Source organism: Numenius arquata, chromosome 1, assembly GCF_964106895.1.
Source record: "Numenius arquata chromosome 1, bNumArq3.hap1.1, whole genome shotgun sequence".
Taxonomy (NCBI): Eukaryota; Metazoa; Chordata; class Aves; order Charadriiformes; family Scolopacidae; genus Numenius; species Numenius arquata.
In genome coordinates this window covers 121,581,648-121,601,434 of record NC_133576.1, presented here as the reverse complement: position 1 = coordinate 121,601,434, position 19,787 = coordinate 121,581,648, and the positions used below count along the sequence as shown (strand labels likewise).

The 19,787-nt window shown below is 43.0% G+C and overlaps 1 protein-coding gene across 1 annotated transcript in view; it reads right to left on the bottom strand.

Moving 5' to 3' along the window:
* The window catches only part of XPO4 (exportin 4), a 77,852-nt gene extending 58,645 nt beyond the window's left edge, over nt 1-19,207 (bottom strand). The window contains exon 1 of the mRNA XM_074148093.1: nt 19,118-19,207. Coding sequence (XP_074004194.1) covers nt 19,118-19,207 — 90 coding nt within the window. The remainder of the gene's footprint in view (nt 1-19,117) is intronic.
* Nucleotides 19,208-19,787: the final 580 nt, after the last annotated feature.

Sequence of the window (19,787 nt, the reverse complement as noted above, 5' to 3'; positions counted from 1 at the left end):
AAAAAATCTTTTTGAAAAGAGCAGAAACACTAAACTTTAGGAGAAAATAGTTTTGAGAAGTCAAAAGTAAACTCATTTAATACATCACAGTCAAAAAAGAGAACTGGGGAAAAAAAAAAAAGGAAGAAAAGAGATGGACGTTGAGATTCTGCATATTATGGTAAATACAGAACTGAGTCCTCAGCAGCCAGCACCTTTCTAATATTTTGAGATACAGGGAGACAGACGCAGTTTGAAAGAATGTGTTGGCACAGATCAGCAAAACAGAAAAGCTGTCCAAATCATAGGTACAAACACACTTTTCTAGCGTAGTGTAAGCATGTTCCAATGTTCTTCACGAAGACTGAATGCCCAGGCTACAGCTCCACAATATGTAAAGATCAGTTCTGCCAAGAGCCAGTCCCTCTGCATCTCAGACACAGGCAAGCAAGCCTTTCCAAAGTTGGGCAGTGATTTTCAATGGTAGGAAGAGAGAGATTAGGCTCTTATATCTTTGACTAGATTCTTAATAGTTTCCTTTCATGGACTAACATATCACCCTACATTTGCTTTTTCACTTTTTGTACATTAAAAAAACCAATAAAATTAGCCCACTCTCGGGAGATAGCCTATTTCAGCTTACATGGGTGTTACAGCAATGAGACAATTATTTTGGAAGGACAGGAACTGTCACGTAAAATTAATCCCAAGTCCAGTTCTGCCTTCCTTGACTATTAGACCAGATACTTTACAAAAGTATAAACATTAATTCCATACAATTACCTTTTCTTTCCAGTGTGGAACTTGGTGAGAAAAAAAAAAAAAAACAACTGTATTCAGCTTTCCACCAGAAAGAAAAGTTTCTCCTCTATGAGCTCGACATCAGCGCACCCACTTTAAATCCTCCTTCTCCCCTTTCTTGCCACTATAAGAATATTACAAGAAACCATACCACAGACAAAGCTCCAGCATCCCTCTCCCTACTAACAAAATAGGGGGTGCTCCAGTGTTGTTCATAGTAACTACCTCTGGCAATATTAGTATAAGCAACCCACTGATCTGAAAAATGCAGAAGTCACAAATGCAATAAATCAACAACATTAAACTTGCCAAACAGCAAGGGATCCTCGACAGCCAGGACAGCCCTGGTAGGTTTGTAACTACCTTTCCCATTCATATTCCCTGCAACCATTCTTTTGTTCTATGGGAAGATAAAGAAGAGCACTTGATACAGCAGAATCATTTAATTCCATAAATTTATACCTTGCCACTTATTTTTTTCTTCTCCAGAATAACCTGTCTTTTATTTCTTCCTTATATAACACAGATTTCTCATTTCTAACTTTGATCATTTTTTTTTCTGCTCTTCCCTTGATGGTACACCATCAGTTTCAACAATACCATGTTATTCACTGATGCTACAAGAAAGAACGGCACAACTGGGAACAATTAAAAAGACTAAAAATTTGGCATACATTACCTAGGCAGGAACTGATTAACACAAACAGATATTACAAATAATTTAAAATATTAATTCATAGTGACACTCAGAACAGGAAAGCAGTAGATACGAGAAAGGGTTAGATCAACTGTTATTTGGAAAATATACACATGACTAGGAAACATCTGGTGAAGGTACACACGGGGAAATAAGGGGTAAAAATAAGGGGCCTGAGGGTTTTGTTTTGTTCTAAGTAGTAGTTAGATGCAGATAGAGGATCTGAAGCTACGCATATGTATACTGAACCACATGCTTAGTATAAGCATTTCCTATCTCCATAACATACCTTTAAAAAAGAGAGTGCCAAGCAATGAAGGTAACAGACATAAGAAACGTACCAAATGGGTTGCAAGTATCATGCCCTCTTTGTAAGACTAAAGTTGGTCACTGTGTACTTGCCAATAACAGACTGAAGTAGTAACACCACATCCACATTTGAAGTGGTGTCTGCTTTTTTAGCTCCTTCCTCTTATTTCTGAATACACTTGGGGGTTGTTTTTTTTTAAAAAGTATTAAATCCCCCCAAGTGATTCTGTTCAGAGGGTTTCATGTTGATCATCATAGACATACAAAAAGCACCATTTTTTGATCACATATTAGAAGTGACATTATTTTCTTTATGATTTTAGATGCCAGAGAATATTACTTATGAGTCACTTGCAGACAATGACAGTATCTTAAAATTAACAACTTCTAACATTCAAGTGACAACATTATTACTAAAATTAACAATGGAATAGTTTTTTATTTAAATATAATTTAGTTAACCAGTTTGCACTGTTATCCCTGCATCATACTTTTGCTAAAAAAAAAATCCTGCCTTGTATAAACATAGTTAAGGATGGGATGAACAGCATTCATTCCTTGCAGACAGAAAAGTTTGCTAGAGACAAATTCTGATTTTTCACAGGCTTTTGCTATGGCAAGACAGCACTGAATACAACTGAATTCAGCGTCTTTCTACAATTACACTGGGGGAAATCTGCAAATTAGCATGTCACAAAGAACAGTCACACACTCCTCCACACTTTGCTGCTTAAGAGAACACAGAGAGAGTGCACCAGAGTGTTTTAAGCTGACACCCACAGTATTCCCACCTACAAAAAAAGGTCCCCTATGAACAGTACAGCCTAAACACTAGTAGGATTATGGAAAGGCAAACATGCCTACTAAGAGAATTTTCTTGGGTTTTAAAAAAAAGAAAAAAAAAAGATCAAATTGCTTGTACCTGCTACAACTAAAGCCAAGAAGGAACTTTCTTGCCAAAGGCAATGTTTATGTCTGCAAGTAAAGCACATTACAAACTTGACAAGGGAAGAAACAAAAATCTGAGATTTCTACTGAAGTGTGACTTCATAAAATTCACCACAAACTCTCCAAACTGAGCTTCCCCAAATACGTAGGGGAATCTTGCCTTCCCTGCAGTCAAGAGGTAAAACAAAACTGTTCCCGACCTCTGGTCTGCGGGCCATTATCGGCTTATGAAAAACCAATTAAACACGTTAGCTGTTCTTCAGAATGGTGTCTAGACTCTGCTGCAGACAGCCCGGAAGCCTAACAGAGACAAGAATAAGAAACTGAATCTCTATCAACACACGAGGATAAGCAAAAGCCACCACAGACTGCAACGGCACCACTGGGTCTGGACCTTGCTGACAGCCACCATCAGGCAAGAGACGCCGGGAGAAGCGAGGAATAAAGGAAGCCCAGATGGCTCGCCAACACGTCCCAGCAGGCAGGGAAGCCAAGTAACAGTGAGGCATATGCAAAGGAGAAAGATCATGAGTGAAATTGAGAAGCATGTGCAGGGGAACACCATGTGATAGTGATAACGTAGCTGAGGAATACGGGCAAAAATAGAAGGAGAAAGAGAAAAAAAAAAAAAAGGAAAACCCATAGTCAAACGCAAGGCAAGCAATAATTTAACTAGCGCACATACTGCATTTAGGACAGCTAAATATATTACTCTAGCCACGTAAGCAATTGTTACAGCTGCAACATACCTAAATAATCAAAAGTTATGCAATTTTAATTTACTGTTCTTTTATCAAGGTGCTCAAAAACCCCTAAAAACAGATTTCTGTATCCGATCTAACAAAAAAGCATCTTAAGAGCCTAACTCCCCAGCACGCTTCTGTTACATAGGTGAGTTATACAAAAGAATCACATTCTCAGAATAAGAAGATTCCAAGTCTAACTCCACCGGTCACGTCAAGCAACTGGTAGACTGCACTACCCTGCCTTCTGTGGAGTCAAGCCATAAGGAGTTTCCATCCCAGTTTTAACAGTAACACTTTTCAGGTGTTTTAAATAAATAACTGTCACTTGCCTTATCAAAGAGCTAATAAAAGAGATCAGATACAGGGGTCAGACACAGAGAACTGGATGATTAGACACACTTTCATTCTCAGCTATTCACCCTACTTCTCTAGCAGACGCTGATACCCAACAATGCGGGGATGCCCGATCCACTCATGAAGCAGATGCCACCAGCCAACCATTCCAGCTACGTGAAGATGCTCAGCTCAACAGCATTCGGCAACTGCTTCCCAAGCGGATCAGACGTCCCTGCCTCAGGCGGCAGGCCAGAAGGCAGTTTAAACAACTGGTATCGATAGCAGTTTCTGCTGTCCAATTCAGATCTGTCGCTACACGACTGCCAGAGCCTTCAGCAACAGCCAAGTTACTACAGAAAACCTGGCTAGTATAATAAACAAATTCAACTATGTTCCAATTACTTCCTTCATACTTGTTTTTTGGAATAACCATTTAAATTACAGCAGTAACTCATCTTCCAATTTAAAAGATACTCAAGATTATTTTTGAAGACCGATAAGAAAGATGGCTTCCGACCAGACCTGCAACACAGACAACGTGGTAGAGATTTAAGACTTCCTGAACAAAAACTTTGTTTGATTTAAAAAAAAAAATCTTTCCCAAAAGTAATTATGATTTGAATTATTTAAACCCCAGAGTGCCCAGTATTTTTCAGTATATATTTGGAACAAATGCGTGACTGCTGGAGGAATTACCTCCTACACATCTACTCACTCATGTCTTGCTTTCACGCAGAGACTTAACAATAGGGAAAAAAGGACTTTTTTTTCATATCAGATTTTGCTTTATATTTTGGAGCTGAAGTACTTTATTAAGTCTTTTACAAGTAAAACAGGAGGTAAATTGTGGTCTGTGATAAGATCTATTCTCAGTTTTGAAATGGTCTTATAGAAGATACTATATATACACTTTAAGAGATTAGAGAGCCAAAGTGAATCACTACCATCAATATTTCTGAGACGAGACTTCCTCTCCAAGATAAGCAGCAAAAACTACTGAGATTTTACTTCTCTACTAACAACTTGACCCTCAAATATAGACTATTACAGGTTCTCCACTGAAATTACCATTCATTTACGTGCACACGACACTTCAGATACATGACTCGTGGTAACCAGTCTGCAGAGGAACTGTCCTCGCTGCGTGAGGACACGGCTTCCAATGTTCATGTCCACTTCTCAGCACCAAAAACAGCACCCAAGACCTGTTGCTTGAAGAAGAATGGGTAGGACTTGAAAGCCAAAAGGGAGGAAGGCAGAGCAGAATCTTTGTTCAAGGCAGCAGGACCACAGAGGAGCAAGATAAAAGAATTGAGGGTGATGAAGGCATAGCCCTCAGCTAGCTGTGGTAGCACAGTGACAAACGGATGCCTGTAGCTGGTCTATGTATCTATGTGAGCTGTTCATCCACTATCAGCTCTGACTGCTGTTGGTCTCCTCACGCAATTCATTTAGGACTTCCTCTTTTCTGATCACTGTGCACATTGCTCAACAAGAAAATCCACAAATTCAACTAAACTAACAGTACACTGACTCATGCCAACCTTCTGGAAGCATTAGGTGAACAGGATCAGCCCAGACTCCATCCACCCCGTGGAGGATTGCTCCAGCAGAATTTGGAAAAATGACTGAATTCTGCATGGGGAATTCTGCATATCCCAAGAATTACAAGTTTAAACTTGTCAGTGCCAGACTAAACTCACAGAGCCCCATATAAAGGAATCGGAATAGCAGCAAACACAATTATCACAGACTTTACATACACTACAACCAAGATCTAGTTTTCTTTTTAAATCTAATGCTTTCTTTATAATCTCTGGGTCCAGAAAATGCTTCAGATTGGTTCCAAGAAATTTCAGTGTAAACTTTAATAGTCTTTCACTTCTGTAAGTTCAGGCAATGAAAACCAGGATACAGAGTAACACAGCAGTCAACACAAAACACGTTAGAAAATTATGTGTGTGCTTTATACCTATTTGTTACTGTTTTCTCCATAACTGCAGTTTAAGCACACTGAGAACAGATAAATCTGAAAAATGTCCTATAATGGATATTTAGCCTACAAGGTTACAGTTCAGACCCTTAAATAAAACATTATTTCCTAATTGCCACATTCACCGTTCTAACATTTCAAAGCACAAGCAACGTCCGACAGGCAGTCCTGTTTAGCAAAGTAATTTCTGCAAAATGCCTGGCTGACCGCAATGAGCAAATCCATGCACAGTCCCTTGAAGTCAGGAAGGTCCTACAAAGCAACAAGAAGTCAACCTATGCAGACCAGAGAAAGCTCAGTCAGGGCAGAACAAGTGTGACTCAATACAGAAGAGAAGGACAAAGATAAGAAAAACATCGTAACCAAACAGAACAGTTATGGAAAACCACATTGTTCCAAATATTTTTAAACCATTTGATGTTAACAAATCAGCTTGATTTGACTTCAGCAGGAATGAAACATCATTATTGCAGTAGCACAGAAACCCTAAAAATATACATTACTAAAGGATACAAAAAGTCAGAGTGCCCTTACTACAACTGCACTTGCACTAGCCTCTACTCTTGCTCTCCTGCTTCCTTCCTCTGACTGTTCTCGTGGAGCTTGGCTGCCTCATCCTGCAGGAAGGAGGAGAAGGGTTGGTGGAAATGAACCAAACTTTTATTTCAGCTCTTACCAACTACAGGTGCTTCTCCTTTTCCCCCACAACGATGCATGGAAGATAAATGGGTCCCAAGTTCAGCCCCTGAGTCTGTTATCCTAGAGGCTGAGAAGGAGAGGAGTCTCAGCATCAACACACACTGCAGCATCCACTGCAGGGCTGACTATCCCAATGACAGGTCCTGGTTCTCCAGCAAGAGACAGGACCCTAGCCCCTGAAATCACAATTGCAACTCAATCACAGGATTCAAGTAGCCCACCTCAATATTTTCCATTTCTGTACGTATGAGTATAGGCATGGCTCAACAGAAAATGCCAGGATTGTGACAGTGAATTTCAAGACAAAGTTTTAAGAAAAGGAAGAATCGTTGTGACCCCTCTTCTGCTAGAGAGCAGATCTTAATAATGCTGGTAATGGCCATACTATTTTCCAAAGCTCACAAGTTGAGATGTAGATGAGATATAAGCTATTTATCAGGCTCACTGTACATGAAATATTGTCAGCAGCTGCTCTCCTACTGCAAAAGAAACTTATTTATTACCCTTATGTGAAGGGATATCTTGTATGTATTTTTTTCCTGTTGTCCAATTTCAAATTAAACTTGCTGAAACTACAGTTATAACCACCCATTGTTGCAGGGGCGACATTATTTTTACTCACAGGTAGCCTTCTACAGTAAGCACATGAAGATGGAGTAGGACATCACAGGGGTAACAGGACATCGCATGAGTAACCCCCCATCTGCCTCACAGATACCCAACATAGAAGTTGAAAGTCATCACTCGATGAAAGATTTAAACAGAGATAATGATGCATTTGAGTTTCTGAGAGTTTTAGGCTTTGCCTCTTTTCACAAATGTGTTTCCTCTCACCACACTAATGAAGACAGACAGGCACACAGGGCAAGTCAGCCTCCCTGCCAAAAATCAGGGTTTTGCACTTCCTTCTCCATCAATCTTGCTAAAATTTCAAAATCATTTTGTCCCAGCATAGTTATTTGGAAGGAGTTGATTAAAAGAGAGATAAACTTTGAGAACTTAAAAAAAAATCCTTATCTAAATTTGTCATGGAAAACTCCTTTGGTTTAGTGTACTTCCAAAATGTCATGGCCTAATATACCTACCTTCCTTAACAGCTTTTAGCTATTAGCACATTAATGGAAACTTACACATAGACACAAGTAAAATACACACAAAACACAATACCTGAATCGTGTAAGCAAACAGAAGCGTAACTACAGGGAACATGAAATCAAAACAGAAAAAAAAAAAAAAGAGCAACAGAATAGAGGCCAGAGGAGGAAGCTCATCACCTAATCCAGCCTGCAGAGTAAGGAAGCCAAGGGGAATTGCAAAACTGAAAATGGTTTTGTAAAGTGAAGAACTTCTTTCACTCAGAACCAGGAAAAATTTTGGACTTCCACTGAACACCTATTAAAAGCTCCTTTCCCTAACATTTTGGCCATTACTGGTAAATGGTAAAAATATATAGAATCATAGAATAACCAGAGTTAGAAGGGACCTTAAAGATCATCAAGTTCCAACCCCCCTCCCATGGGCAGGGACACCTCTCACTAGAGCAGGTTGCTCAAAGCCCCATCCAGCCTGGCCTTAAACACCTCCAGGGATGGGGCATCCACAACTTCCCTGGGCAACCTGTTCCAGTGTCTCACTACCCTCACAGGAAAGAATTTCCTCCTGGTACCTAATCTAAATCTCCCCTCTTCCAATTTAAAACCATTACCCCTTGTCCTGTCACTACACTGCTTGACAAAGAGTCTCTTGCCAGCTCTCCTGGAGGCTCCCTTCAGATACTGGAAGGCTGCTATAAGGTCCCCCTGGAGCCTTCTCTTCTCCAGGCTGAACAACCCCAGCTCTCTCAGCCTGTCTTCACAGGAGAGGTGCTGCATCCCTCTGATCATCTTCGTGGCCCTCTGCTGGACCCGTTCCAGCAGGAATTGTATATACTTGAATTGTATATACTTCAGAAGGCAGGATGCAATTTACTTTTACCTTGTTTCATTAATTTGTTCTGCTCTTGCAAATTCAGTCTGAACCACATTACCAAAGAAGTTACAACTCTATACTCACCCTCCAATATACAAAGGAGCAGACACATGATATGTATTTTGAGAGATCCTCTTCTAAAAAGCATTTCTTTTATGAAGAAAATTATTTTTTGTTCTACATACACATATTTTGGGGGTTTGCTTAAAAGAGGTAATTTTTAAGACTCCCTTAAAGTTAAGTGCCCAAGTTCACTCTAAGAACCTGCATAAATTAGCTAAGTCTCATAGGGCTCCACATACTGAAAAATTACTGTGAAGAAATGTGGTCATAATCATATATTTTATTCTTAGTGCCATTAGAGGGAATGTTATTGTAACATGAACAGTAGGATAGCTCCAGAAACAATATTGTCATTTCTCTTGATATTAGAATTTAATATTTATATATTCCCCACTAAACAATTCATTATCCTAAAGCTACCCAACATCTGTTCTTAATCCCACTTAAAACAACATCACACAAAAAAGGCTTTGCAGCTAAGCCTCCCTAATTCTTTCAGGAAGAAGCATGTTTGTTTTTTGGGTTGGGCTTCTGTTGTTGTTGTTGACAGGTAAGGGAAGCACTATTCATGTTTTCTTCACCAGAGAGGAGTGTACGTGTTTTGTAAACCTATTTGCACCATGCAAGATTTCATCCATTTGGGAATCTGCCAAAAAAGCATATTTGATAGAAGAGTCAAATAGCAGCAACATTATTAGCAAAGCACAAAGCAAACAGCAGACATCAGTGACTGAAGAGATGACAGAGCTAAGCTAAATGTGAACAGTTAAGACCTTAATAAAAAAACAAAACAAAACACCAACCAAAACTATGGCCAGTTGCAGCAAACGTCCGAAGCTCTGTTTGCGCATAAGATCAGTGAAGTTTTAAAGTATTGCTTTTCAATCACTGCCTTCCAACCACAAACTCGGCCTTAATGCACCTAATATCAGACCAGCATCTATCTGTAGCTGCAAAGGGGGAACATTTTTTTTCCTCCCAGGGCTGCAGTCCTGTTGCAAAAGAGATACAGATCCAGTCTTCCATTTGGGGATCTCCAGTTACTCTATATACATACATACAGATAGATCCTGTGGAGGAGTCCTCATGAAATCTAGCAGTGACAAGCATGTAAAATATAGCTTTAAGAAGAGGGGTGTAACATAAGAGAAACTAACCAAGCTCTAAGGTGAAACCCACAGCAGGCAGGCAGGTTCCACCAACGATGCCCAGGTAAAGTCATGGCAAGACGAATGAGGAACTGACTGAAGGGCCCGTGTGATGCCAAGACCACCGATACAAGCCCAAGCCATAGCAGATGGAGTTTGGGGAAGATCATTCCAAAACCTTGAAGACCACCTATTTACAGAGCCAGACAAAATCAGCAAAAAGAGAAGAGGACCTTTTCTTTGCGGCATGCCCGAGGCAGAGAAGATAAACATGTATCTTGGATCCTGGTCCACAGAGGACCCCAGACTGATGACGCTTGACCCCACATCACCAGCATGGGAACTCTCCTCCATCCCCAGCCAGGTGGTGCATGGAGGTATGACTTCTCTTGAGCTGCCATGTGACAGAAAGGTGGCAGCTCTGCAGTAACTCATCAACAAGTGTGTAAATGAGCCAGTGTGGTTTGTGTTTGTACAATTGTTTCTGCTGCTGTGCTAGCTTTGATACTGTTTGCATATATCATCACTAATACCACAATTAACAATAGGTGGAATATCTTTTTATAATAACAAAGGATGGTATAACTCAATGTTGGTTGTCATCCAGTTGCGCCATTGATCTCTCTACAAACCGATGCTTAAGTCCCAGAGCCACAGATGCCCCATGGCACAGGCCAATGCACCAGCCTTTGGAGTACACCCAATTACTGCATTTTCAGACTCTGTTAATGATGCTGCAACCTGTTTTGTCAATTCTATGAACTACCTCTGCCCTCCTTCACCTATTGTTGGAGCAAAAACCTCAGCAGCCAGGATATTTACTTGTGATGTGAGAGTCAAATTCAAGGTCCTTCCAAAAGCAGCCTGAAGAACTGACTGAACATGGCTCAACTACCTCTTGGCATCTTAAAAGCTATAAAGTTACCCATTTCTGAAAAACTGGAAATACGAAGTCAAGGAATATATTACCCACTCCAGTACAGCCTTAATAACATACTAGAGCACCCCACCACCAACCCCCTCAAACACCAGTACTCTAAGCATTACAGCTCACTCTTACCAAGAGAAGAGAATACTTTCAGTAAAGTACAGAATAGGACAAATATCATGTAACTTTTCTGCAGCTCTTCCCATGAACAGATGCCAAAACACACTCATGAAGGATGCTGGTATTTTTTTTTCCCTTTGTCACAATAAAGTTAATAGTCTTAATAGTTAATAGTCTAAATTGATAGCAGTGAACAGGGGCTGCCTCTCCAGAACTCCAAGACTGTGGTTCCCGGAGAGGCAATGCAGTGATGGAGACCTTCCTCCTCTCCTTCCAACCATGCCAATTCCTCTCCATTCCTAGATGCACATTATTAACATTATCTCGTGCTAGCTTTGGCAAGTGGCAGGTCCCACTGTAAACCAGCCCAGCTCACTAAACTACGAGATAGTCAATCCAGCAAAAAGACAAGCAATGTTTTTCCTCAGCCAGTCACTGTTAGGCTGGTTTAGGCTTCTGTGAAAACAGCATGTCTGTGTCAGGCTTACAAGACTGAGATTTCAGATGTTCGTCACCTTGGCCAAGCCTTTTGAAATCCCAGGGACTGCCGTCATAAAATGTAAAATTCCATGGCAAAGCACCTTTATGCACTTCATTGATTTCACAGCCACAACTTAATTACACAAAGCCTTCAAGAGACCCTGGCATAAGGCTTGTTTTCAGCACTACTACAGCTGTGTCTCTACCATTTTGCACAGCGGCACATAACACAGCTGGACCGCATGAGGATAAACACTGAAATTCATCATTTTAGCACAAACCATGATATATCTTTAGTCTTTCTTCATATTCACTTTTATAGTTCTGTGAATTTCTAATTTTCTAGGCATGACTAAACCAATTTATCTGACTTCTAGAGTAACGAAAGCAATAAAACTTCATTCACTTGCTCCTATATTAATCCAAACAACTTTAAGTTTATTTTCGATTAAAAAAAAAAAAAGTCTTGATCTACAGATAAAGAGAATTATATCTGCTACTTCCTAAAAGGTTTAAGAGCATAATTTGAGCAAACTTTCTTTAGGAGCATAGGCAAGCTTTCTCATCTCAGTCAAGGTAGCAAAATTGTTTCTAATGCAACATGGTAAAAATTACCAGAAGTAAAAAAAAACCCAGAACTTTTCCCCATGCATTCTCTTGCCAATTCAGTTCACCAGGCAGCCACTCAGGTGGATGTGCTACCACTCCATGTTTTGGCAGAGGCAAAGGTAGCACTGTACGGTCTGTCACTCATCATTAAGTCTCAGAAGTAGGAGAGTTTGGAGTTTTCCTTTTTGGAAGGCAGGGAAGAGAAAGAATAGTGACTATTTAAAATATATCCTCCTGCCAGCTTTCCCCCCATTTCTCAAACTCCCTATCCAATCAACTACTCCCTACTCAACAGGATGTTTTAGACAGACTTTAAAGGGATGAAAAAGAACTGAAGACCCACATCAATGTCTCCTACAGCTCAGATCTGACACCCTCCCTTCTACACCACATCTCCCAGTACAGATGTGGTTTTATGCCATTATGTATCAAAATTGCTCCAAGTGTTACCACATTCCCTTTACCAGGTCACTGCCCCAACGCAGGCACCAGTTCCACTTTCTTTTGCTCTAGGGAAGTCAAGGAAACCTAGAAAGCAGGAAAGAAGACAGATGCAAACAATACATTTTCCCCTGGTAAAATGGAAAAGGGCATCATCATCAGAATCCAGAATTCCACTCCTACATCAAGTCAGGACAGAGAAATGGAGATCTTACATATATCTAATCCAGACAGATTTTTTAGTATCTAAACAGCATCAGAAATTTATTAAGAGGAATATATTACTTAGCTGCTTGTGACAGCATCAGCTCAACTTAATAATCAAGAGGATTTCTTCCACCCTTCCATATGGAAAGCTGTTAATTAACTAATGAACACAGATTAGCATAACAACGATAAGACTCTTAGGAAGCAGGTTAAAGGGAAGACAGCAGTAGGTAGTGCCTGAAGAATTATCCAGATGGAGTTACAGACTAATGAAGCTCCCCAGCAGACGAATCTAGGAGCGAACACACAGTATTGTCACTGACAATTCAGAACAAAATATAGAAATATGCCAATGCAATAGCGACATGTCAAATGAGTGTGAAACCTCATCTTGATTCAAAGATGAATACTCCCTCTGTATAACAATCAGGGAAAATAAACCCTAAGCGTGAAAAATCCCTTTTCACTAGATTTTCATTTCATCAGATGCTACGTTTGCTTTTCAAAGACACCAGAATCTGTATCAATCCTCATATTCCTATTCTCAACTCATCACACTTAGTACCCTGTGCTTCGGGTACGCTCCCTGCACATTTGTTCTCAGTTCCCAGGTAAGTTTCATTAGCATGCTGTGCACTGCACGTACTTATCTCCCAAGCTGTAATCCGAACCGTGTGCCTGTAAAACGCACCAAACATACCAGTTCTTAAGCAAAAGGAGGAACAACTATACACACACATGATGAACTCTAAGTAACCTAGTACTGCTTCAGAAAAAGATTCAGACTGCTTGGCGATAGTCCTCCGAAAACATCACCTTGCTGCTCTGAAGTAATAAAGAAAAGCACGGTGTTAAGTACTATTATGAAAGGAATACAGAACACCAGAAATTTACAACCACCTAAAATCCTCACGTACCCACATAACAAAAGAATGCAGTCCTGGTTAGTCCATCTCAAAAACAGTATCATAAATCTAAAAAGCTACAAAAGAGTACAGGGCTGATTAGATGTATGGGGAATCTCCCACATGAAAAACTGACAAGACCCTTCAGTTTAGCTAACAGATGACTGAAGGATGCAATAGAAAGCCATAAAAATCACAGAGGATACCGTAGAAGAAAAATCAGAACAATGATCATGTATTTATCATAATTCAAGAATGAGTGAAATGATCAAAGAGCAGGTTTCTCTCAAGTAACATGATGTTGGGGCTTTTTTTTCCAAAAACACCTGTGAAACTCATTACTACCAGAGAAGCATAATATAAAAACTAAGAAAATAAAAGATATAAATGCATTGGAAACAACTGGACACATTCATGGAAGGCAAGTTGATCAACAATCATTAAACACAATGACACTACCTTGAGCTCTTGAAATTGCTAATTCAAATAAGGCAAAGCGTATATTACTGAAAGGATTGTCCTTATTTTTCAGGTCCTTTCTCTAAAGCAGCAGCTAGAGGCCATCACTGGAAACAGAACTCAGCTGGGCAGATGTTTGGTCTAAGCCAGCCATAATACAGCACACATGCAGCTTGCTTTGCTGGATGAGGACTTGGAGGACTTTAACATAGCTCAGCATTGGAATGACTCATTTGTCTGATTTCTTCCAACAGGTAACCTGCCATAACAAAATCAGAGCTAGCCCATCTCTTCCCTTCACCCTTACTATTAGTCATGCTCCACAGTCTGAAAAATTGCCTTGCAATGAAGACGGGCTGCAAGGAGAAATTGAACTTCCTCGGGGAGGAGGATTGTCATGCTCTCAAACTCCACAAAAGGCAGGTCAAAACAAGCCAACCATACAAATTGTCGGGGTGGATGATAAACAACTTGTTCTTGGATTTTAAGGATACCTATGTGCTCCCTTATGCTCTTACTCTATAAGCTTATTTCAACATCTGAAAGAGAAGTTTGTATGACCAGTGTCAGACTACCAAACTTTAGCCTGAAACCTCCCTCAAAAGCGCAGGATAAGGCACAAACTAAGTACTGCCCTGAGAAGACAGTAATGTGTGATTCCCCCCCTACCCCCAGAACAGACCACAGTGAAACAAGAGCTTTTAAATAAGGGAATTCTGCTGCAAAAGCCTTTGCTCAACTGTCCTTCAATCTGTTAATGCTACACAGACCCATACCGTGTAGGATAGCTTAGGATGACAAGGACCTCGGGACCTCACTTCTTTCAGTCCCCTGCCCAAAATAGAACTCGTTTCAAAGTTAGGTCAGGTTGTTCAGGGCCTTGTTCAGTCAAGTTTTAAATATCTCCAAAGATGAGAGATCCCATAGCCTCTCCAGATAGCCTGCTCCACTGCCTTCACCAACTACACTTACTGTGATTTTTTTTTTTTTTGCCTTCTCTCTGCCTCTTATTTCCCTTTCTGAAACTTGTAACTTCTTGTCTTTTCACTGTGCACCTCTGAGAAAAGTCTGGCGTTTCTAATACCCAGACAGTCTGAGTTAGCAAGTAAATTGTACGGTGAAGGTATATGATACACTTGAGCCAACCTGACAGCTCACCACTGCTAATAGGGGCAGACCAGTCCTGTACATGTCCAACAATCTAATTTCAGCCCCCCCCACGCTAGCTCTGCAACTTAAATGGCTGCACAGATAGCCAATTCGTCTTGCTAACTTGACAGAAATCCATTCCCTTGTTTAATTCCTGTGTCATCTCAGCAATATTAATACCTTCAGCACAGGGTCACAAGGGAGAAAGTGGAGCTGCAGGTAGGAACAGAGCACCCCTTTTTGGAGGTGGGCAGGGGGGACAAGCTATAACCTGTGAATTTAGATGTCACAGAACATCTTATGCTAAAAAAATTCAACCTGCTTTAATAAACACCCAGCAATAACTAGTCTTACACATACTTCCTAATTCATCCTCTCACATATGGGATGACATTTATATTTCTTTCCTTAATAATACAGCCTATGTCTTCTCTCATCCCTCTCATCCACAGAGACGGTTATTAAAACAGTGCTTAACTGTTACTAATTATATTTGGCATTAATTACCCCCTGAGCTAAACAAAATACAATAGATAGGAACCACACACAATTAGTTAGGAGATGCCATGCCAGTTGGAAATGGAGGAGCAATAAATTCATTCGGTTCATACAAATGCCCGTGCATGGTCTTCACCAAGGCAAAGTCACACAGGTCAAAGGTGTATATATCAGCCTAAGGCACTGAATGACCACACAGCATTTCACAGTTTAGGTTACAAGGCACTACGGGCACCTTACTTCAAATAAACAGCATTGGATTCGTTGGAAAGGAGTTAAGTCCCCCAAAAGTGCATACTTTTTTAATATAGCAAATGCTCTTACGCACACCAAAGAAAACTGTCACAGGATCAGCATTCAAAGTCATATTTGGCAGCCCAGGACAACTCAAGCTTCACCTTCTATAACACCTCTTCAACCTACACCAAATTTCTATCATTTTTCAAACTAAGCCTTTTGAACGTGGGCTCCCTAGAACCTGTTGAAAGGCGTTACTGGTAACAAAGGAGAAGCATTTCTATAGAGAAGCTTGGTGAGAGAAGATTGGATCTTTCCAGTTTCCATACACTGCATGCCACATTTTGCGAAGTCCATAAAGACCAGCAATTTGAGATCAGAACTAACATATCTCTTATCTGACATATAAAAAGTAGTTTTCCAAAGGAAAACTCATCTAATCCAGAGCAATTAAAAAAAAAAAAAAAACCAAAACAAAACTGAACTATGAGAATACTTATCAAAGACTGAGAGAGCTCACGGTAATCTATACCTACCCTCAAGGAAAGTTAACTTAACACGTTCAGGATTTCGTATTAGCATGTCTGAATTCCTCTAGTCCATTATTCTTTCCCAAGCCTCAGTATTTCAGTTTGAAATCAAGACAAGTATCACATAAGCCACCACTGTTCCCGGCTCCATCTTCAGATACGTTGCACCACCTGTGATGCCTCCCCAGCCAACTGTATTTTACACGGATTGCTACTGTCTCAGCCACCACAAGAAAACCTCCCTGAGCCCCTCCACCACTCCCTGCCCAGTTAAAACTTGCTGCCATCTATTGTCAGACCATTCACAGCTCTGCCCTTTCCCATCGCTTCAGGTACGGCTCCACTGCAAGGTGCCAGCCTCTACTTATCACTCCCATTACCAGCACCAGGTTCACCACCACCACCACCCATGTCCTTGGATTTTTACATAAATACCTTTCTAAATGATCCCACCAGTTTGCTTGGTCACTTGACACCTCCCAGCTGCCACACACAGTTACTTCTTGCTCTCATCCCCAAGTAGATGTTTTACCAGATTTTACCAAACAGTGTAGTCCTCTGGCTAAATTAAGATCATCACTGTCCAGGTGCAGTCCTGAAACACGATTCAGCCCTCGTTTTTCCACCATTGCCAGTGAGAAAGAACAGGAGCAGAGCACATAACCCTTTAAGTCTGCAGGGCCTCACATCCACCTGTGTAAAGCAGCAGACACGGCGAGCTGCACTCCTCCTCTCCTTCCTCATTCCAAAGACCTGATGATTTTTGAGAAGAAGAAACACAGAGCAATAACCCTAAGCAGTTCTCACAGCTCTTCTAGACCAAACCAGCTTAAAGCCTAATTCTGGGTCCTTAGCCTCATGGATAGCTTTAGTCAATCTCTCTGGTTTATGTGGCTTCCTTAGGAAGAGCCATCTAACTAATTCTTGTCAGTTCAGTGTTGTCTATGAGAGTTCCAAGGGCAGCTGCGGAAAAGAAAAGAGAAGAACAAGAAAGTCAGCTTTCATACTGTCAGAGGCTGGAGGGGGAGAGAAAGCTACAAACTCAACAAGGATCCTAACAACCACGTGCTTACAGACCTGAGACTTAGTTTTACCAGCCAGTTTAGCACCTATTCTTCAGCAGAAGCACAAACTTTACCATAAAAGGCTTGCATCTTTTCATTCTATTAACATTTTTATTTACTTAAACTCCCCATTAAGTTGCATTTCCCTCTCTACGGCAGCAGGGCTAGGCGAGGGAAACTATGCCAACACAAGTAACATTAGGTTTTCTAGCACAGATGCAAAATTTTGGACACGCCACTCCATGTGCTATCAGTTTGATACTGAAAACTACCTAACCACCAGCTTCCTTCCACACACGTGCTTTGTCTCATAATAGTACTTATTACATATTTCCCTTACGCAGTCCAACTCTTCTGGTAATTACAGCAACCGCATTATTTTTAAAACTGAGACACACAGACACGATGAGAACGTCCAAGAATCTACGTAGTTGTTGCGTTTTGCAAAGGCACGCACGAATCAAAAGCAACTCAAAGCTTACAATGCATCACTGTTTGCACACTTTGAGAAGTTTTTGTCTGAAAGGATTAACGCTTGTTGCTAAGCTATCTGTCTGCACTCGCCTGTTTGGAAACACAGGCAATGTTTTTCAGGCTTTGATTTCACAAGGAGTAACACATGGGTATTTTGATGAGGACACCTGCGAGCAAAGCTAAATGCCTGTTGCTTTACAGTTGGGCCACTTCAGCTAGATATTAAACTCGCAATCATTCAGGCTCTGGTCATTGATCAATTATTGATACCAGGCAAACTTTTGTACTATTTGCTTGGTTCTTTTAAAATCCCTTTAATATCAACAACTCACAAACCTTATTTTTGTTGGAATCACATTTTGGCAAGATAAATTTTGTGGGGAAGGCTTTAAATTTTTGGAAGATCTGCCAGTAAGACCTGAAAATGACACAGGCCAATTCACAGCTCTTCATTCAAAGGAACAAAAAACTTTTAGGAGGAGGCACAACTAGGATGTTTTAACACCAACAGTCATTTATAGCCATTTAGCTCCATGGCAGTTCAGATGTTTGCCGTGTGTACTTCCTTTTCCATGCAATCACGGAAAATAATACACAACACGTTCACAGCCAGCACGAACGGTTAATAAACAGGTAACGAAGAGACGAGGGCACGAAGCACCACCGAGCGCTTTGCTTCGAGGCAGCAGCACCGTGAGCCTCCGGCTGCTCCCGGCTCCTCCAGGGAAAGGAACACTCTGGAAGCCGGCGGCGCCCAGCCGGCGGGTCGCGGCACTCCTGAGGTCGCCTCCACGCTGTCGTCGGTGCCCAAGGGCCCCCGCTGGGCCGGGGACCGGGCACGACTCCCCACCCCCGCGGGAGGCGCCCCGGGGCCGAGCCCCCGCCGCCGGGAGGGAGAGCTGCTCACCAGCAACTTCGGCGGGGGGTTTCCGCGGCGGACAATGGCGGTGCGGGGACTCGGGGCGAGACAGGACACCCCACCAGGGGCGGGGAGCTCGGGGCGCCGGCAGCCTGCCCGGGGCGGAGGAGAGCGGGCGGCACATGGAGGACCGGCGCAGCGTGCGCGGCGGGGGCCGAGCCCGGCTGCGGGGTGACAAGGACGAGCCGCCCGCGGAGGGGAGGGAGAAAGGGAAGGAGTGAGACGGACCGGGGCGCGGGAGGAGGCGGGGAGGGGGCGGCGGAGGCGCCGCGCCCCGGCGGGCTGAGCCCCGCGCCTGAGGGGCGAGGGCGGCGGGAGGCTCGTCGGGGGTAGGAGGGAGGGAGGAAAGGGATGAAGGAAGGGACCCGTGCGGGCGCTCCGGGCGCAGCGCCTGCCGCCGCCCGCCTCACCATCAGGACTTTGGCCGCGTTCTCCAGCTGGGCGATCACCTCGGGGGCCCCCCCCGCCGCCGCGGCGGCCGCGGCCGCCGCCGCCATCATGGTCTCTCTTCAATGACGCGCCATGCGCTGCATTCTGGGAGGAGGCGGCGGCGCAGCCAATCCCGGGCCCGGCGCGGAGGCGAAGCGCCGCTGCCGCCGGCGCAGCGTGACCGCCGGCCGCGGGGTCTGCCGGAGACAGCTTCCCCCCCCGACCCTGCGCGCCCCGCACCGCCCTCCTCACCCACCGACCGCCTCCGGGGCGGGCCCGGCCCGGCGCACGCAGCGGGATCTGCGGGGCGGGGCCCGCCGCCGGTTGGAGGCCGCCGCACCTGCCGGGGCCCGCGTGTGGGCGGAGGAGCGCCGCAAGGCCTGGCCCGGGCCGGGCCGGGTCGGGAAAGCGGGCTGAGGTGGAAGAGCAAGGCGGGAGCGGAGCGGGAGGCTTGCCCGGTTCAGCCGCCGTTCCTTCCGCCGGCGTTGGTGGGACCGCGGGCGGGTCCGTGCGCTCAGCGGCGCTCGCGGATCTTCAGTGGGGTGAGAAGGACTCGTTTTTAAAACAGAGCTTAGAAGGTGGTGGGGAGCGGAGGAGGTGGCCAGCCTCTCTCCAAGTGGAACTGCTTTATGGCAAACAAACAAACAAAAA